The 19,795-nt window shown below is 41.1% G+C and overlaps 1 protein-coding gene and 1 pseudogene across 1 annotated transcript; one reads left to right on the top strand and one right to left on the bottom strand.

Annotated features, from left to right (window-relative positions):
* Positions 1 to 434: 434 nt before the first annotated feature.
* On the bottom strand, positions 435 to 2,867 carry LOC106606236 (uncharacterized; annotated as a pseudogene).
* Positions 2,868 to 10,450: 7,583 nt separating this feature from the next.
* Positions 10,451 to 13,907, top strand: LOC106606326 (uncharacterized). The gene is made up of 2 exons (XM_082976125.1): positions 10,451 to 10,766; positions 12,022 to 13,907. Exons 1-2 carry the CDS (start codon positions 10,451 to 10,453, stop codon positions 12,765 to 12,767), a joined length of 1,062 nt encoding a protein of 353 aa, XP_082832251.1. The 3' UTR covers positions 12,768 to 13,907.
* The last annotated feature ends 5,888 nt before the right edge of the window (positions 13,908 to 19,795 follow it).

The raw sequence follows: 19,795 nt of genomic DNA on the forward strand, positions 1-19,795 counted from the left end.
CCACAAACGTGAAGTACTTTCCCATGAATTCAGATCCACAAAGGAATTCTTCAGCATCAGCATGAAGATGGGTTACAGACTGAAAGAAAGGTCTGTCACAGTCCTGAAATGACACCGTCTGGCCTTTGAGCTGGAGACTCAGGTTGTGTTTAGATGTGATGTTACTGCCGATAATCAACTGCATTGGCCTCATAGCTGAACTAATGTACAGATGAGTCAGCTGACTCAGAATGCCACCAAATATAAGTGTCAGATTCAGCTTGATCACAGGTTCTGTTAGTGGATTGTTCACTTGCCCGAGAAACACTTGTTTTAGAGACGTGAGGTGTGTGAAAGACATTGCCTCAATGTTGTGAATAAGTGGATTGTTCCTGAGGTCTAACCATGTCAAACTATGTAAACCAAAAAATGTGTTTGCATTTATCTGTGTTATCTTATTTTGTGTAATGTCTAAGGACTCCAGATTTGACAATCCCAGGAAAGCAAAGTGTTGAAATTAAATCAATGTTTGAAATTAAATTCTATGTTAAATCCAGATACTGCAGTTTAACAAGACAGCTAAAATGTTTAGAAAAATGTATTTGTGGATAGTTTAACCTTAAAGTGAGTTTCGTTAACCATGTGATTGGTTGTTTTTGGAAGGAGCAAATATCAATGTTATCTGTCAGGCCATCTATTGTTAATTGATTAAGGTTTTTGAGACTGGAAATAAAATTCCATTGCTACGCAGACGACACACAATTAATCTTCTCCTTTCCCGCTTCTGATAACCAGGTGGCGAATCCCATCTATGCATGTCTGGCAGTCATATCAGTGTGGATGACGGATCACCACTTCAAGCTGAACCTCGGCAAGACGGAGCTGCTCTTCCTCCCGGGGAAGGACTGCCCGTTCCATGATCTCGCCATCACGGTTGACAACTCCATTGTGTCCTCCTCCCAGAGTGCTAAGAGCCTTGGCGTGACCCTGGACAACACACTGTCGTTCTCCGCTAACATCAAGGCGATGACCGGATCCTGTAGGTTCATGCTCTCCAACATTCGCAGAGTACGACCCTGCCTTACACAGGAAGCGGCGCAGGTCCTAATCCAGGCACTTGTCATCTCCAGTCTGGATTACTGCAACTCACTGTTGGCTGGGCTCCCTGCCTGTGCCATTAAACCCCTACAACTCATCCAGAACGCCGCAGCCCGTCTGGTGTTCAACCTTCCCAAGTTCTCTCACGTCACCCCACTCCCCCGCACACTCCACTGGCTTCCAGTTGAAGCTCGCATCTGCTACAAGACCATGGTACGTGCCTACGGAGCTGTGAGGGGAACGGCACCTCCATACCTTCAGGCTCTGATCAGTCCCTACACCCAAACAAGGGCACTGTGTTCATCCACCTCTGGCCTGCTCGCCTCCCTACCTCTGAGGAAGCACAGTTCCCGCTCAGCCCAGTCAAAACTGTTCGCTGCTCTGGCACCCCAATGGTGGAACAAGCTCTCTCACGACGCCAAGACAGCGGAGTCAATCACCACCTTCCGGAGACACCTGAAACCCCACATCTTTAAGGAATAACTGGGATAGGATAAAGTAATCCTTCTAACCCTCCCCCCTAATAAATAAAAAAAGATATAGATGTACTATTGTAAAGTGGTTGTTCCACTGGATAAGGTGAATGCACCAATTTCTAAATCGCTCTGGATTAGAGCGTCTGCTAAATGACGTAAATGTAAATGTAAATGGGTAGTAGGATGTAAATGCACAGCTGCAAATAAATACATATATTCTAGACCAATGCACAATTCAACACTGGACATAGAGAGGTTACGTATATTGGCATTATATAAAAATATTTCCTTGATTGAAAGCAAAAACACCACATTACAGATGCTTTCAATATCAATGTCATTGCTACCAGAGCAACTGAGGTACTGGATTTGTTTTATCACAGACAGGGGAAGGTGCGGTAGTACTTCCTGGCTGAAAGCCCCTGTTAACCTTGTCACATTCTGGAGCCAAGCCAGTGCACCTTCCTCTACATGTGTTATTTCACCAAATGATAACATAACGCTTGTTACATTGTTAAAAACAGATGTCAACCCTTGGTTGGTGTTGGAGCAGTTTGATTGGTTTAAAGAATCTATCTATGGTCCGTCTATATTTAGCTTTGAGAAGTCAGAGATTTCTAGGTTGTTAAAAACAGGTGTCATGCTTTCATTGGTGATTAAGATGGCGCAGTTTGATTGGTTTAACGATTGTATCTCTGGTGCTTCTATATTTAGCTTTATAAGTGACTTTATATTCATTATTCTGCATAGTATCTCTGACCAATCCTCTACACAGGGTTCACTAATGATGAATCTTTGTAACTGAGTCATGCCATGGAAAACATCTGGGGCCATTGCTGTTAACCTGTAACCCTGTATGGTCAAATCACATTAGTTAACTAGATTTCTGAATGTATGGGGCCCAATATGACAATTACAGCACCCAGAGCCCATTCCCCATTTAACTATCAAGTACATATGTTGCAGATTTGGAAGGTGAATATTCCCAGTTGGAAGGATTTGAGTAAAACAGCCGTCAATGTACAGGTACTCCAGATCCTGAAACTGAGAGAAAAAGCCCAGAGACATGGATCTATTTTGTCCATCTGTCATAGATATGCAGATGTTATTGATATTAGGGGGAAGTCCAAGTAGATCCTCCTCGATGGCTGTGACATCTTCACAGGCAGCAGTGTAATGTTCTGCATGACGAGGTAAGCTGTTGCAGGTTCATTTGAGAAAGTCTTCACCACTGTCATAAATCTTGCATTCAGGATGCATCCATCCACAAGCACTCTGAATCCACAGGAACAGGACGGCAGGGTGGGAAAACATACAGTTGAAGTCGGAAGTTTACATACACTTAAGTTGGAGTCATTAAAACTCGGTTTTCAACAACTCCACAAATTTCTTGTTAACAAACTATAGTTTTGGTAAGTCGGTTAGGACATCTACTTTGTGCATGACACAAGTAATTTTTCCAACAATTGTTTACACACAGATTATTTCCCTTATAATTCACTGTATCACAATTCCAGTGGGTCAGAAGTTTATATACACTAAGTTTACTGTGCCTTTAAACAGCTTGGAAAATTCCAGAAAATTATGTCATGGCTTTAGAAGCTTCTGATAGGCTAATTTACATCATAGGGTCAATTGGAGGTGTACCTGTGGAAGTATTTCAAGGCCTACCTTCAAACTCAGTGCCTCTTTGCTTGACATCATGGGAAAATCAAAAGAAATCAGCCAAGACCTCAGAAAAAGAATTGTAGACCTCCACAAGTCTGGTTCATCCTTGGGAGCAATTTCCAAACACCTGAAGGTACCACGTTTATCTGTACATACAATAGTCCGCAAGTATAAACACCATGGGACCACACAGCTGTCATACCGCTCAGGAAGGAGATGTGTTCTGTCTCTTAGAGATGAACGTACTTTGGTGCGAAAAGTGCAAATCAATCCCAGAACAACAGCAAAGGACCTTGTGAAGATGCTGGAGGAAACAGGTTCAAAAGTACCAATATCCACAGTAAAATGAGTCCTAAATCGACATAACTTGAAAGGCCGCTCAGCAAGGAAGAAGCCACTGCTCCAAAACCGCCATAAAAAAAGCCAGACTACAGTTTGCAACTGCACATGGGGACAAAGATCATACTTTCTGGAGAAATGTCCTCTGGTCTGATGAAATAAAAATATAACTGTTTGGCCATAATTACCATCGTTATGTTTGGAGGAAAAAGGGGGATGCTTGCCAGCCGAAGAACACCATCCCAACCGTGAAGCATGGGGGTGGCAGCATCATGTTGTGGGGGTGCTTTGCTGCAGGAGGGACTGGTGCACTTCACAAAATAGATGACATCATGAGGCGGGAAAATGATGTGGATATATTGAAGCAACATCTCAAGACATCAGTCAGGATGTTAAAGCTTGGTCACAAATGAGTCTTCCAAATGAACAATGACCCCAAGCATACTTCCAAAGTTGTGGCAATATGGCTTAAGGACAACAAAGTCAAGGTATTGGAGTGGCCATCACAAAGCTTTGACGTCAATTCTATAAAAAATTTGTGGGCAGAACTGAAAAACCGTGTACGAGCAAGGAGGCCTACAAACCTGACTCAGTTACACCAGCTCTGTCAGGAGGAATGGGCCAAAATTCACCCAACGTATTGTGGGAAGCTTGTGGAAGGCTACCCGAAATGTTTTACCCAAGTGAAACAATTTAAAGTCAATGCTACCAAATACTAAATTGAGTGTATGTTAACTTCTGACCCACTGGGAATGTGATGAAAGAAGTAAAAGCTGAAATAGATCATTCTCTCTACTATTATTCTGACATTCCACATTCTTAAAATAAAGTGGTGATCCTAACTGACCTAAAACAGGGAATTTTTATGAGGATTAAATGTCAGAAATTGTGAAAATCTGAGTTTAAATGTATTTGGCTAAGGTGTATGTAAACTTCCAACTTCAACTGTAGCTCTTATCTCTCCCAACGTCCGCCAAATCTACTGAGATAACTGTCAGAATAGTTTGGTTCCGGTGGATATCTCTAGAACGTTGGCTTGATACAGTAACACACTTGTGAATGCTGCAAACAGTACATCTCTCTTCAGGCGTCTCTGTTCTTGTTGTTGTTTGTCAGATGAGTTCCTCCTTGGTATCTGACCTCAGCTCATAACTGTTGTTTGTTCCAATGTTCTGCCCTTTCACCCTGCAGTTGAATTGTATCTCAAGGTTACAGGACTAAATATTTAATGGTTAGTTTGGTTGCAAAAGTAAAGAAACTATAAAATGTCCCACAGTCAATTAAGGAATTAATGCAGAGATGCAACGTGTTCTCTGACCATCACAGTTGATGTCTGCTCACATTCGTGGAGCAGCATCCTGTTTGTATTGCACAGTGACACTCCATTAAACAGCTTGTGAAAGTCTATTTTCACATCTCTCTCTTTCAGTTCCCCTAAAGAAAGAAACATGCTGTTTTAAAAAAAGTCAATTTACATGAAAGACCTATTTGTACGAGACTTCAGAAGACAGATGATATTCACTAAAATATCTGCAGATTGTAATGAAATATGAATTGGAGTACAATACTTCATTTAAAAAAAATTCTGTAGTACATATACATATCAAAATAGGAAGTGGGTAACTTATTTAATGAAGTTGTGCTGTTGACATTATTATTATTAATAATAATAATAATAATAATAATATTAATAATAATAATAATATTCTGAGGCTGTTGTCCTCTTCAGAGCCCTGTGACAAGCCTCTATAATGACATTATTACTCTGGGGCTGTTGTCCTCTTCAGAGCCCTGTGACATGCCTCTATAATGACATTATTACTCTGGGGCTGTAGTCCTCTTCAGAGCCCATGCCACTATAATGACATTATTACTCTGGGGCTGTAGTCCTCTTCAGAGCCCTGTGACATGCCTCTATAATGACATTATTACTCTGGGGCTGTAGTCCTCTTCAGAGCCCTGTGACATGCCTCTATAATGACATTATTACTCTGGGGCTGTAGTCCTCTTCAGAGCCCTGTGACATGCCTCTATAATGACATTATTACTCTGGGGCTGTAGTCCTCTTCAGAACCCTGTGACATACCTCTATAATGACATTATTACTCTGGGGCTGTTGTCCTCTTCAGAACCCTGTGACATGCCTCTATAATGACATTATTACTCTGGGGCTGTAGTCCTCTTCAGAGCCCATGCCTCTATAATGACATTATTACTCTGGGGCTGTTGCCCTCTTCAGAGCCCTGTGACATGCCTCTATAATGACATTATTACTCTGGGGCTGTAGTTCTCTTCAGACCCTTGTGACATGCCTCCATAATGACATTATTACTCTGGGGCTGTTGTCCTCTTCAGAGCCCTGTGACATGCCTCCATAATGACATTATTATTCTGGGGCTGTAGTTATCAGACCTCAGGATAAGACCCAGATGCAGACAGTTCAAAATAACAAACGTTTATTACAAAAACGGGGGGCAGGCAAACGACAGGTCAAGGGCAGGCAGAGGTCATTAATCCAGGGTAGAGTCCGTAAGGTACAGAACGGCAGGCATGCTCGGGATCAGTCTTGTTCTGAGCACAGGCAGTGCAGGCAGTGACGAACTCGGTGATGTCAGGGACCATGGTGGGCCACCAAAAGCGTTGTCGCACAAAGGCCAGGGTTCGAGGGGAGCCCCCCCCCCCCGGAGGTAGGAAGAATGGTCTCTGGCTCCGAGGGTGTAGATGCGGGGCTATAGCGGCATGAAAGTGTGTCAAGGAGATGGTGAAGTTGAACCGGCCATTGAGCTTGCCTGGAGTTGAGACGCTTGACGATGCGAAAATATTCCAGGTTCTTGTGGTCTATCCACACTATGAATGGAGTTCCGCCCCCTCTAACCAGTGTCTTCACTCCTCCAATGCCATTTTCCCAGCGTGCAGTTCTCGATTCCCAACATCATAATTCCTCTCTGTGGCGTTAAGACGATGGGAGAGGAATGCGCAGGGATGCAGATTAAAACCTCTTAAGGATCCACCCCTTTTTTCATTTTTTGCCTAAAATGTCATACCCAAATCTAACTGCCTGTAGCTCAGGACCTGAAGCAAAGATATGCATATTCTTGGTACCATTTGAAAGGAAACACTTTGAAGTTTATGTAAATGTGAAAGGAATGCAGTAGAATATAAGACAATAGGTCTGGTAAAATATAATACAAAGAAAAAAACCATCCGTTGTGTTTGTATTTTTTTTGTACCAGCATCTTTGAAATGCAAGAGAAAGGCCATAACGTATTATTCCAGCCCAGGTGCAATTTAGATTTTAGCCAATAGATGGCGTCAGTGTATGTCCAAAGGTTTAGACTGATCCAATGAACCATTGCATTTCTGTTCAAAATGTTGTATCAAGACAGACCAAATGTGACTAACAACGATCGGGGCAGTATTTTTACGGCCGGATGAAAAACATACCTGATTTAATCTGGTTACTACTCCTGCCCAGAAACTAGAATATGCATATAATTAGTAGATTTGGATAGAAAACACTCTAAAGTTTCGAAAACTGTTTGAATGGTGTCTGTGAGTATAACAGAACTCATATGGCAGGCCAAAACCTGAGAAGATTCTATACAGGAAGTGCCCTGTCTGACAATTTGTTCTCCTTCTAGGGCATCTCTATCAAAAATACAGCATCTCTGCTGTAACGTGACATTTTCTAAGGCTTTCATTGGCTCTCAGAAGGCTCCAGAAAGTGGAATGAGAGCTCTCCAGTCTCTGGTCGAAAAACAGCAGGAGTTTTTGTGAGTGGTCCTGCTGAGAACAATGACACTGGAGCGCGCATGCACGAGACGACTCCATTTTTTTCTTTCAGTGTTTGAACGAATACAACGTCACCCGGTTGGAACATTATCACTATTTTACGAGAAAAATAGCATAACAATTTATTTTAAACAGCGTTTGACATGCTTTGAAGTACGGTAATGGAATATTTTGAATTCTTTTGTCACGAAATGCGCCGGCGCGTCACCCTTCGAATAGTGACTTGAACGTGTAACAGTGTAGGTTCCGTCCCTCTCTTCGCCCCAACCCGGGACCCTTGCACACATCAACAACTGATACCCCACGAAGCATCGTTACCCATCACGCCACAAAAGCTGCGGCCCTTGCAACGCAAGGGGAAACCCTACTTCAATTCTCAGAGCGAGTGACGTCACTGATTGAAACGCTATTAGCGCGCACCACTGCTAACTAACTAGCCATTTCACATCGGTTACACTCAGCCCCTCTTTGACCTCCTCCTTTTCCGCAGCAACCAATGATCCGGGTCAACAGCATCAATGTAACAGTCTAGCTTCCGTCCCTCTCCTTGCCCCAACCTGGGCTCGAACCAGGGACCCTTGCACACATCAACAACTGACACCCACGAAGCATCGTTACCCATCGCGCCACCAAAGCCGCGGCCCTTGCAACGCAAGGGGAAACCCTACTTCAAGTCTCAGAGCGAGTGACGTCACTGATTGAAACGCTATTAGCGCGCACCACTGCTAACTAACTAGCCATTTCACATCGGTTACAAACGCACAAACAAAACGGAGCTGTTTGGATATAACCATGGATTATTTCGAACCAAAACAACATTTGTTGTTGAAGTAGAAGTCCTGGGAGTGCATTCTGATGAAGAACAGCAAAGGTAATCCAATTTTTCTTATAGTAAATCTGAGTTTGGTGAGGGCTAAACTTGGTGGGTGTCAAATTAGCTAGCCATGATGGCCGGGCTATGTACTCAGAATATTGCAAAATGTGCTTTCACCGAAAAGCTATTTTAAAATCTGACACCGCGATTGCATAAAGGAGTTCTGTATCTATAATTCTTAAAATAATTGTTATGTTTTTTGTCAACGTTTATCGTGAGTAATTTAGTAAATTCACCGGAAGTTTGCGGTGGGTATGCTAGTTCTGAACATCACATGCTAATGTAAAAAGCTGTTTTTTTTATATAAATATGAACTTGATTGAACAAAACATGCATGTATTGTATAACATAATGTCCTAGGAGTGTCATCTGATGAAGATCATCAAAGGTTAGTGCTGCATTTAGCTGTGGTTTTGGTTTTTGTGACATATATGCTTGCTTTGAAAATGGCTGTGTGATTATTTTTGGCAGGGTACTCTCCTGAATAATCTAATGTTTTGCTTTCGTTGTAAAGCCTTTTTGAAATCGGACAATGTGGTTAGATAAAGGAGAGTCTTGTCTTTAAAATGGTGTAAAATAGTCATATGTTTGAGAAATTGAAGTTTTTGCATTTTTGAGGTATTTGTAATTTGCGCCACGCTATACCATTGGATATTGGTGAGGCGTTCCGCTCGTCTGTCCCTAACAGGTTTTAAACAACTTTTTAACACATTTAGTTAAACAAATAGCAACACATTTAGTTATAACACTAGTACCTAGATTTAATTAAACAATTAGCAACTACATGTAGTTAACTAAATGTGTGAGTAGTTTAACTAAATATAGTTGCTTGTTGTTGAACTAAACATAGTTGCTAGTTGTTTAACTAAATATAGTTGCTAGTTGTTTAACTAAATCTAGTTGTTAATTATATAACTAAATGCAATTGCTAGTTGTATAATTACATGTACATGCTACTTGTTTAACTAAACGTGTTGCTAGTTGTTTAACTAAATGTGTTGCTAGATTTTGAACAACATGTGTTGCTTGTTGTTCAACTAAATGTGTTGCTTGAGTGTTGCCTGTATATGGTTCATAACACATGTATTTAATACAGTAGGAGGAGTACAGTAGGATAGTGAGCATAGTAGAATATCTTACCTAAGTGGAATAGATAGCTTTTAGTGAGTACAGTAGAATATCTAACCTGAGAAACCATTTAGTGAGTACAGTTGGATATCTAGCAAGAGTGGAACATTTACCTTTTAGGGAGTACAGTAGGATATCTTACCAGAGTGGAACAAAGCATGCAGCCCCAGAGTAATAATGTCATTATAGGGACATGTCACAGGGCTCTGAAGAGGACTACAGCCCCAGAGTAATAATGTCATTATAGGGACATGTCACAGGGCTCTGAAGAGGACTACAGCCCCAGAGTAATAATGTCATTGTAGGGACATGTCACAGGGCTCTGAAGAGGACCACAGCCCCTAGAGTTATAATAATAATAATAATAATAATAATAATAATAATAATAATAACAATAAAAGAAGTAATAAAATAAAAGAAGGACAACTTCATTAAAGAAGTTACCACTTCCTCTTTTGATATGTATATGTACTAGAGAGTTCAATAATAATAATGAAGTACTGTAATCCAATTCATATTTCATTACAATCTGCAGATGTTTGAGTGAGTCCTATCAGTCTTCTGAAATCTATCACGTCCAAACAGGTACTTCCTGTCAATTGTCCTTTTTTATAGACAGCTTTTATTTCCAGGAAATGAAAGAGAGAGATGTAAAAACAGGTAAAAAAAACACTTTCACAAGCTGTTTAACATACAGTGTGATTGTGCTGAACAAACAGGATGCTGCTCCTTCGATGCATTCAGACACCAACTGTAATGGTGAGACAACACATTGCAGCTCTGCATCCATTTCTTCATTGACTGTGGAACATTTTATAGTTTCTTTACTTTTGGAACCAAACTAACCATTAAATATTTAGTCCTGTAACCTTGAGACACAATTCAACTGCAGGGTGAAAGGGCAGAACATTGGAACAACCAAAAGGTATGAACTGCTGTTAGTTACCAAGGAGGAACCCATCTGACAAACAACAACAACAAGAAAGACTCCATACTGTTTGTCGTATTCCCAAGTGTGTTATTGTATCAAACCAACGTTTTACAGATATCCACCGGAACCAAACTATTCTGACAATTATCTCAGTAGATTTGAGTGATGGGAGAGATGAGAGCTGCCGTCCTGTTCCTGTGGATTCAGTGTACTAGTGGATGGATGCATCCTAAATGCCAGATTTATGACAGTGGTGAAGACTTGGGACACTTTCTCAAATGGACCTGCAACTACCTACCTCGTCATGCAGAACATTACACTGCTGCCTGTGAAGATGTCACAGCCATCGAGGAGGATCTACTTGGACTTCCCCCTAATATCAATACCTTCTGCATATCTATGGCAAATGGACAAAATAGATCCATGTCTCTGGGCTTTTTCTCTCAGTTTCAGGATCTGGAGTACCTGTACATTGACGGCTGTTTTACTCAAATCCTTCCAACTGGGAATAGTCACCTTCCAAATCTGCAACATATGTACTTGATAGATAAATGGGGAATGGGCTCTGGGTGCTCTAATTGTCATATTGGGCCCCATACATTCAGAAATCTAGTTAACTTATGTGATTTGACCATACAGGGTTACAGGTTAACAGCAATGGCCCCAGATGTTTTCCATGGCATGACTCAGTTACAAAGATTCATCATTAGTGAACCCTGTGTAGAGGATTTATCAGAGATACTATGCAGAATAATGAATATAAAGTCACTTATAGAGCTAAAAATCAAAGCACCAGAGATACAAACATTAAACCAATCAAACTGCTCCATTTTAAACACAAAAGAAAGCATGAAACCTGTTTTTAACAATCTAGCAAGCGCTGACTTCTCATTTGGTGAAATACCACATATAGAGGAAGGTGCACTGGCTTGGCTCCAGAACCTTACAGGATTATCTGGGGCTTTCAGCCAGGAAGTCCTACTGCGTCTTCCCCTGTCTGGGATTCAGCAAATCCAGTACTTCAGTTGCTCTGGTAGCAATGAAATAGATATTGAAAGGATCTGTAATGTAGTGTTTTTGCTTTCAATCAAGAAAATACATTTAGCCAATGCCAATATGCGTAGCCTCTCTATGTCCAGTGTTGAGCTGTGCACTGGGCTAGAATATATGTATTTAGGTGGACTTGGATCCATCCATCCTTCGCCCCATTTGAAATGGAATTTTATTACCAGTCTCAAAAACCTTAATCGACTAAACATAGATTTCCTGAGAGATAAAAACCCTGAGATTTGCTCCTTCCAAAAACAACCAATCACATGGTTAACAAAACTCACTTTGTTAATCAATATACAAATACTTTTTGCAAAACAATTTAGCTGTCTTGTTACGCTGCAGTATCTGGATTTGACACAGAATTTAATTTCTAACATTGAAGACTTTGCTTTCATGGGATTGACAAATCTGGAGTCCTTAGACATTACACAAAATAAGATAACACAGATAAATGCAAACACATTTTTTGGTTTACATAGTTTGACATGGTTAGACCTCAGGAACAATCCACTTATTCACAACATTGAGGCAATGTCTTTCACACACCTCACGTCTCTAAAACAAGTGTTTCTCGGGCAAGTGAACAATCCACTAACAGAACCTGTGATCAAACTGAATCTGACACTTATATTTGGTGGCATTCTGAGTCAGCTGACTCATCTGTACATTAGTTCAGCTATGAGGCCAAAGGGTTACATGGGCCAAAGGGTACAGGCAGGTTGAAGTGCTCATGCTTACTCTGTATTCACATCCCGTTATGTATGCTTTGGAGGACTTGATATGCTTGTCGGACAATGGACTAGACACACCTAATTTTTTCAATTACACAGAAGCCAACTGCACAAAGGTGGAGTTGGGCTTTGTGCTCTTTGCTGTGACTGTCCTGGGAGTACTGTTCTTCATGCTGGTGGTGTTGGTCCATAACATCACACTTGGCTGGCTGTCGGAGGCCATGCGATCCAACACCAGGGGGCGCTACCACTATGATGCGTTTGTCTCCTATAGCGGGAAGGACGAGCGCTGGGTGGTGAAGGAGCTGCTACCTAACCTGGAGCAGAGGGGTCCTCCTTTCCTGCGCCTCTGTCTGCACAGCAGGGACTTACAGCTGGGGAAGGACATTGTGGAGAACATCACAGACAGCCTTTACCGGAGCCGCCACACCCTCTGCCTAGTCAGCCGCCACTACCTGCGCAGTAACTGGTGCTCCCTGGAGATGAAGCTGGCCACCAACAGGCTGCAGGTGGAGCAAAGGGACATCCTCCTCCTTGTCTTCCTGGAGAAGATCCCCCCTCGCCGGCTTTCTGCCCACCACAGGCTGGCTCGCCTGGTGAAGACCAGGACCTATCTGGACTGGCCCCAGGACCCCAATCAGCACCAGGTATTCTGGGACAGACTGTGGGCTAAACTGAAACCTCTGTCTGAAGCGTGAGGTCAGAGGTTGATGTACTGTAGGACATTGTGGACTGAAATGTGACATCAGAGGTTAATGTAGGACATTGTGCTAATGCAGATGTAATGTTGAGGTATGGCATTTGTCGTTTAAAGTGCTCCGTACAAATGTCAACCACTATTTGAGATTTGTTTTGACAATTCTGGTGAAGTCCTTTTAAATATTCTACCTGGAGTGTACGTTTTCTGATTCTTCTGAAATTATCTGAAATAATCCTATTTCAACTTCTTAGAAAAAAATTCAATGCATTTTTTTTACTTCCCCAAGTTTGACCAGATTCTGTTTGTATTTTTCAACACCTAATCGCTAACACATATCTTTGCTTGTAAATGTGTTGCTAAGAGGAACTGAAAAAGGGTGGGATTTAGCTCTGTTTCTGTTTTAATTCAGATAACAACTACTGTATGCTGTTGTGAATAACAATACATGCATGACCAAACATGATGATGCAGTTATTAATGAAAATACATGATGACCAATGACCATGAAGCAGTTAATAATGACAATACATGAATGACCAATGACCATGAAGCAGTTAATAATGACAATACATGAATGACCAATGACAATGAAGCAGTTAATAATGACAATACATGAATGACCAATGACCATGAAGCAGTTAATAATGACAATACATGAATGACCAATGACCATGAAGCAGTTAATAATGACAATACATGAATGACCAATGACCATGAAGCAGTTAATAATGACAATACATGAATAACCACGAAGCAGTTATTTTTATTTCAAAATCTATCATAGAGTTTTGTACAGAAATGTAGTTGCTAATTGTTTAACTAAATGTGTTGCTAGTTGTTTAACTAAATGTGTTGCTAGTTGTTTAACTAAAGGTGTTGCTAGTTGTTTAACTAAAGGTGTTGCTTGAGTGTAGCCTGTATATAGTTCACCACACATGTATTTGATACATGTCTTAACTCATGGGCGGGTGTAGGTGTAGCCCTTTCTGGATAATGAAGTAATGTTTGTGAGTTGGAGGGAACCTAATTTTATTGTGTTATTTCATTATTGTTTTTGCTTTTGATAAAGGCATACAGCCGAAATGTTGGAAACTGGCTTGTGTTTCTGTTTTTAAATAAAAAGCTCTATGTCCCTGCATTAGAATGACTCATTTTATTGTTATATTCTAGAATGCCTCCATATTCTTTATTCCATATGTTCTTAGGTCTGACACATGCAGAATAGATAACTGTACCCTACTGAGGCCAGCTTTCAGCAGCTTGACCAGGCTATCAATGCTCTGACTACAGTAGACCACAGAGTAAGCCTGATATGTCTGGTTATCCTCCATTATCATGTTGTCTGATGGGGAGTACAGCCTTCTCAGTACTAGCCAAAGAGAAGCATCATGCCTCCAGCTAATGGTCAGGTCTTCACCGGTGGTAACCTTGCCTGAGACTTGAAGAATTTGGCTGCTTGAGGCCTAAGCTTTTCAATTTATTGTACCTTTATTAGGTGGCCATGATGGGATGCAGGGTGGTATGGGATTCAGGGTGGTATGGGATGCAGGGTGGTATGGTGGTATGGGATACAGGGTGGTATGGGATGCAGGGTGGTTTGGGATGCAGGGTGGTTTGGGATGAAGTGTTTTGTGGTGCAGGGTGGTATGGGATGCAGGGTGGTTTGGGATGCAGGGTGGTTTGGGATGAAGAGTGGCTTTGGGTGCAGGGTGGTATGGGATGCAAGGGGGTATGGGACACGTTGGGTCAAACGTGCCGGGTAGCCTTCCACAAGCTTCCCACAATAAGTTGGGTGAATTTTGGCCCATTCCTCCTGACAGAGCTGGTGTAACTGAGTCAGGTTTGTAGGCCTCCTTGCTCGCACACGCTTTTTCAGTTCTGCCCACACATTTTTTATAGGATTGAGGTCAGGGCTTTGTGATGGCCACTCCAATACCTTGACTTTGTTGTTCTTAAGCCATTTTGCACAACTTTGGAAGTATGCTTGGGATTATTGTCCATTTGGAAGACCCATTTGCGACCAAGCTTTAAATTCCTGACTGATGTCTTGAGATGTTGCTTCAATATATCCACATAATTTTCCTTCCTCATAACGCCATCTATTTTGTGAAGTGCACCAGTCCCTCCTGCAGCAAAGCACCCGCACATCATGATGCTGCCACCTCGGTGTTTCACGGTTGGGATGGTGTTCTTCGGCTTGCAAGCCTCCCCCTTTATCCTCCAAACATAACGATGGTCATTATGACCAAATAGTTATATTTTTGTTTCATCAGACCAGAGGACATTTCTCCAAAGTGTATGATCTTTGTCCCCATGTGCAGTTGCAAACTGTAGTCTGGCTTTTTTATTGCGCTTTTGCAGCAGTGGCTTCTTCCTTGCTGAGCGGCCTTTCAGGTTATGTCAATATAGCACTCGTTTTACTGTGGATATAGATACTTTTGTACCTGTTTGCTCCAGCATCTTCACAAGGTCCTTTGCTGTTGTTCTGGGACTGATTTGCACTTTTCGCACCAAAGTATGCTCATCTCTAGGAGACAGAATGCGTCTCCTTCCTGAGCGGTATGATGGCTGCGTGGTCCCATGGTGTTCATACTTGCGTAATATTGTTTGTACAGATGAACATGGAACCTTCAGGCATTTGGAAATTGCTCCCAAAGATGAGCCAGACTTGTGGAGGTCTACAATTTTTTTCTGAGGTCTTGGCTGATTTCTTTTTATTTTCCCATGATGTCAAGCAAAGAGGCACTGAGTTTGAAGGTAGGCCTTGAAATACATCCACAGTTCACCTCCAATTGACTCAAATAATGTCAATTAGCCTATCAAAAGCTTCTAAAGCCATGACATAATTTTCTGGAATTTTCCAAGCTGTCAATTTAGTGTATGTAAACTTCTGACCCACTGGAATTGTGATACAGTGAGTTATAAGTGAAATAATCTGTGTGTAAACAATTGTTGGAAAAATTACTTGTATCATGTACAAAGTAGATGTCCTAACCGACTTACGAAAACTATAGTTTGTTAACAATAAATTTGGAGCGGAGTGGTTGAAAAACAAGTTTTAATGACTCCAATCTAAGTGTATGTAAACTTCCGACTTCAACTGTAAATGAGGAAGAGGAACAAGACACATTTTTGAAAAACAGTCTACTATGACAAGGATGGTGGTGTTACCAGAGGATTCAGGAAGGTCTGTGATGAAGTCAACAGCTATATGGGACCAGGGTCTGTGAGGGATTGGCAAAGGTTGAAGCTTACTGGAAGGGAGATGACGAGGGCTTTTGGCTTGTGCACAGACTGGACAGTACGTAATCCCTTACGTCAGATGCCAGTGAGGACCACCAGAATTTACGAGCTAGAAGTTCGGTGTAATGCCCGGATGTCCTGACCCCAAGGATGTGTGACACATTGCATCAGTGGGATGTCTAACAGCTGCTGGTACGTAACTCTTCCCAGCTGGTGTCTCAGGATGTCACGGTCACTGTCCTCAAACTCCCTGTCATAAATAAGCCAAGGTGCAGCATGCCGGTAATTCCACAACCTTTATTTTGAAGTGAAACCGAACAAAACAATAAACAGGATAAACAGAAACGTGACTTTCTGGGGCTGTTCCAAGGCAGCTACACAAAAACAAGATCCCACAACTCAAGGAGGGAAAAAGGGCTGCCTAAGTATGGTTACCAATATTTTGGTTAGGCCAGGGTGTGACTAGGGTGGGCATTCTATGTGCTCTTTTCTATGTTTTGTCTATTTCTTTGTTTTGGCCGGGTATGGTTCTCAATCAGGGACAGCTGTCTATCGTTGTCTCTGATTGGGAGCCATACTTAGGTAGCCTTTTCCCACAGGGTTTTTGTGGGTAGTTGTTTTCTGTTTGGTGTGTTCACCTGACAGAACTGTTGCGTTTTGTTCCACTTTGTTTTTTTGTTTCAGTGTTCAAGTTATATTAAACATCATGAACACGTACCACGCTGCGCTTTGGTCTACTCCTTCTTCCACAGACGACCGTTACACACATATCTTTGCTTGTATGTGTGTTGCTAAGAGGAATTGAAATAGAATGTGATTTTGAGAAATTCTGTTTTCTGTTGATAAAACTACTGTATGCTGCTGTGAAAGACAATACATAAATGACCAATGACCATGAAGCAGTTATTAATGACGATACATTAATGACCATGAAGCAGTTATTAATGACAATACATTAAAGACCAATGACCATGAAGCAGTTATTAATGACAATACATTAATGACCATGAAGCAGTTATTAGTGACAATACATTAAAGACCAATGACCATGAAGCAGTTATTAATGACAATACATGAATGACCACAAAGCAATCATTTTTGTTTCAACATTGATCAAAGTGTTTTGTACATAAATGTAGTTGCTAGTTGTTTAACTAAATCTAGTTGCTAGTTGTATAACTAAATGTGTTGTTTTTTGTTTAAATAAATGTACTTGGTAGTGGTTTAACTAAAGTAGTTGCTAGATGTTTAATGAAATCTAGTTGCTTTTTGTTTTATAACTAAAGGTGTAGATAGTTTTTTAACTAAATGTGTTGCAAGTTGTTTAGCAAAATGTGTTGCTAGTTGTTTAGCTAAATGTAGTTGCTAGTTGTTTAACTAAATGTGTTGCTAATTGTTTACCTAAATATGGTTGCTAGTTGTTTAACTAAATGTGTTGCTAGTTGTTTAGCTAAATGTAGTTGCTAGTTGTTTAACTAAATGTGTTGCTAATTGTTTACCTAAATATGGTTGCTAGTTGTTTAACTAAATGTGTTGCTAGTTGTTTTACTAAATGTAGTTGCTGGTTGTTTAACTAAGTATGTTGCTAATTGTTTAATTGTTTTTTTAACTAAATATATGAAGCAGACTTATGGATTGGTTAACTATTTAACTAACTATGAAGCAGTCTTATGGCTAGGTTAACTATTTAACTAACTGTGAAGCAGTCCTATGGCTAGGTTAACTATTTAATGAACTATGAAGCAGTCCTATGGCTAGGTTAACTATTTAACTAACTTTGAAGCAGTCTTATGGCTAGGTTAACTATTTAATGAACTATGAAGCAGTCTTATGGCTAGGTTAACTATTTAACTAACTTTGAAGCAGTCTTATGGCTAGGTTAACTATTTAATGAACTATGAAGCAGTCTTATGGCTAGGTTAAGTATTTAACTAACTTTGAAGCAGTCTTATGGCTAGGTTAAGTATTTAATGAACTATGAAGCAGTCTTATGGCAAGGTTAACTATTTAATAAAATATGAAGCAGTCTTATGGCTAGGTTAACTATTTAATAAAATATGAAGCAGTCTTATGGCTTAACTATTTTACTAACTATGAAGCAGTCTTGGCTAGAGTCTTTGACAATTTTTAGGGCCTTCCTCTGACACCACCTGGTATAGAGGTTCTGGATGGCAGGAAGCTTGGCCACAGTGATGTACTGGGCCATACGCACTACCCTCACTGGGCCATACGCACTACCCTCACTGGGCCATACGCACTACCCTCACTGGGCCATACGCACTACCCTCACTGGGCCGTATGCAGTGCAGTGCGGTCAGATGCAGTGATGCAGCCAGACAAGATGCACTCAATGATGCAGCTGTAGAACTTTTTGAGCATCTGAGGGCCCATGCCAATTTTTTTCAGACTCCTGAGGGGATGAGGCATTATCGTACCCTCTTATCAGCTTTTTGGTGTGTTTGGACCATGATAGATCTTTAGTGATGTGGACACAGAAGAACTTGAAGCTCTCGACCCGCACCACTACAACCTTGTCAATGTGAATGTTTCCTGTAGCCCACGATCAGCTCCTTTGTCTTGCTGGGACGGTCTCAGCAGAAGTTAGGCTTTCCTAATATGGACACCATACCAAAGTCTTACAGTAACAACTAAAGTCCTAGCAGATAATATTCATATGTGCCTGGGGCGACCCAAACACTTAACACAGGGAGCGTTACCAATGGCACCCTATTCCCTATATAGTGCACTACTTTTGACCAGGGCCAATAGGGCAATTTGGGATGCATACACCGAGATAATTTCATGTCTCCAAAGGATTTAATCTGATGATGCAATTAATTGGTTGGTTAAACGTCTGCTTCTGGGATTAAAGGGAAATTAAAGCCAGGCCAGAGACAAGCAGGCGGATTTCCCAAGATGCCTCTCTACTCTCTGTTCATCTCATATTCATATTCACCAGACAGTGGAATCCCCTATCTTCCCCTGGAATATTCCACGTCCTTTCTCTGTGTTCTTCTGACAGGGTTGGACCTTGGCCCAAAACAGCACACTGTAAAGCAGCATATCAAAGCTTACGTTCTGTTGCATTTTGTATCTCAAGATGTAGCTGTTGTTGGTTGTTGTTCTTTCTGTTGTTGTTGTCGAAGTGATATGTATCCACGGCAATGAGGTTCCAAACATGTTGACAGGGGTCTCCAAATAGAACCATGTGTACAGAGATCTGATCACAATCACAACTCCTCCTCACCTCTGGGACTGTGTTCCATCACACTCTGGATTGACCAAAGTTCAAAATAAGACAAATGAATGCAACCCTTTTGCCACCCTTTATATAGCATGATAATTGGTAATGAATGATTCATGAAGCATCTATACAGCCCTTAAGTTAGCATTTCACTGTAAGGTCTACCTGTTGTATTCGGCGCATGTGACAAATATGATTTTTGATTTGATATAAAGGCTTAGCGAAGGCTTCATGAGCCTTAAAAGTTGTTTTCTCATTCTTAGATTGTGACCATAATGAATACATTCTTTAAAAAAACTTCTTCAGGATTGGTGGGTCCCCTGCAGTTGAGCTAACGTAGGCTAATGCGATTTGCATGAGGTTGTAAGTAACAAGAACATTTCCCAGGACATAGACAAATATGATATTGGCAGAAAGCTTAAATTCTTGTTAATCTAACTGCACTGTCCAATTTACAGTAGCTATTACAGTGAAAGAATACCATGCCACTGTTTGAGGAGAGTGCACAGTTTTGAACATGAAAAGCTATTAATAAACAA

This window comes from Salmo salar, chromosome 06, assembly GCF_965601325.2.
Source record: "Salmo salar chromosome 06, fSalSal1, whole genome shotgun sequence".
NCBI classification, from domain to species: domain Eukaryota; kingdom Metazoa; phylum Chordata; class Actinopteri; order Salmoniformes; family Salmonidae; genus Salmo; species Salmo salar.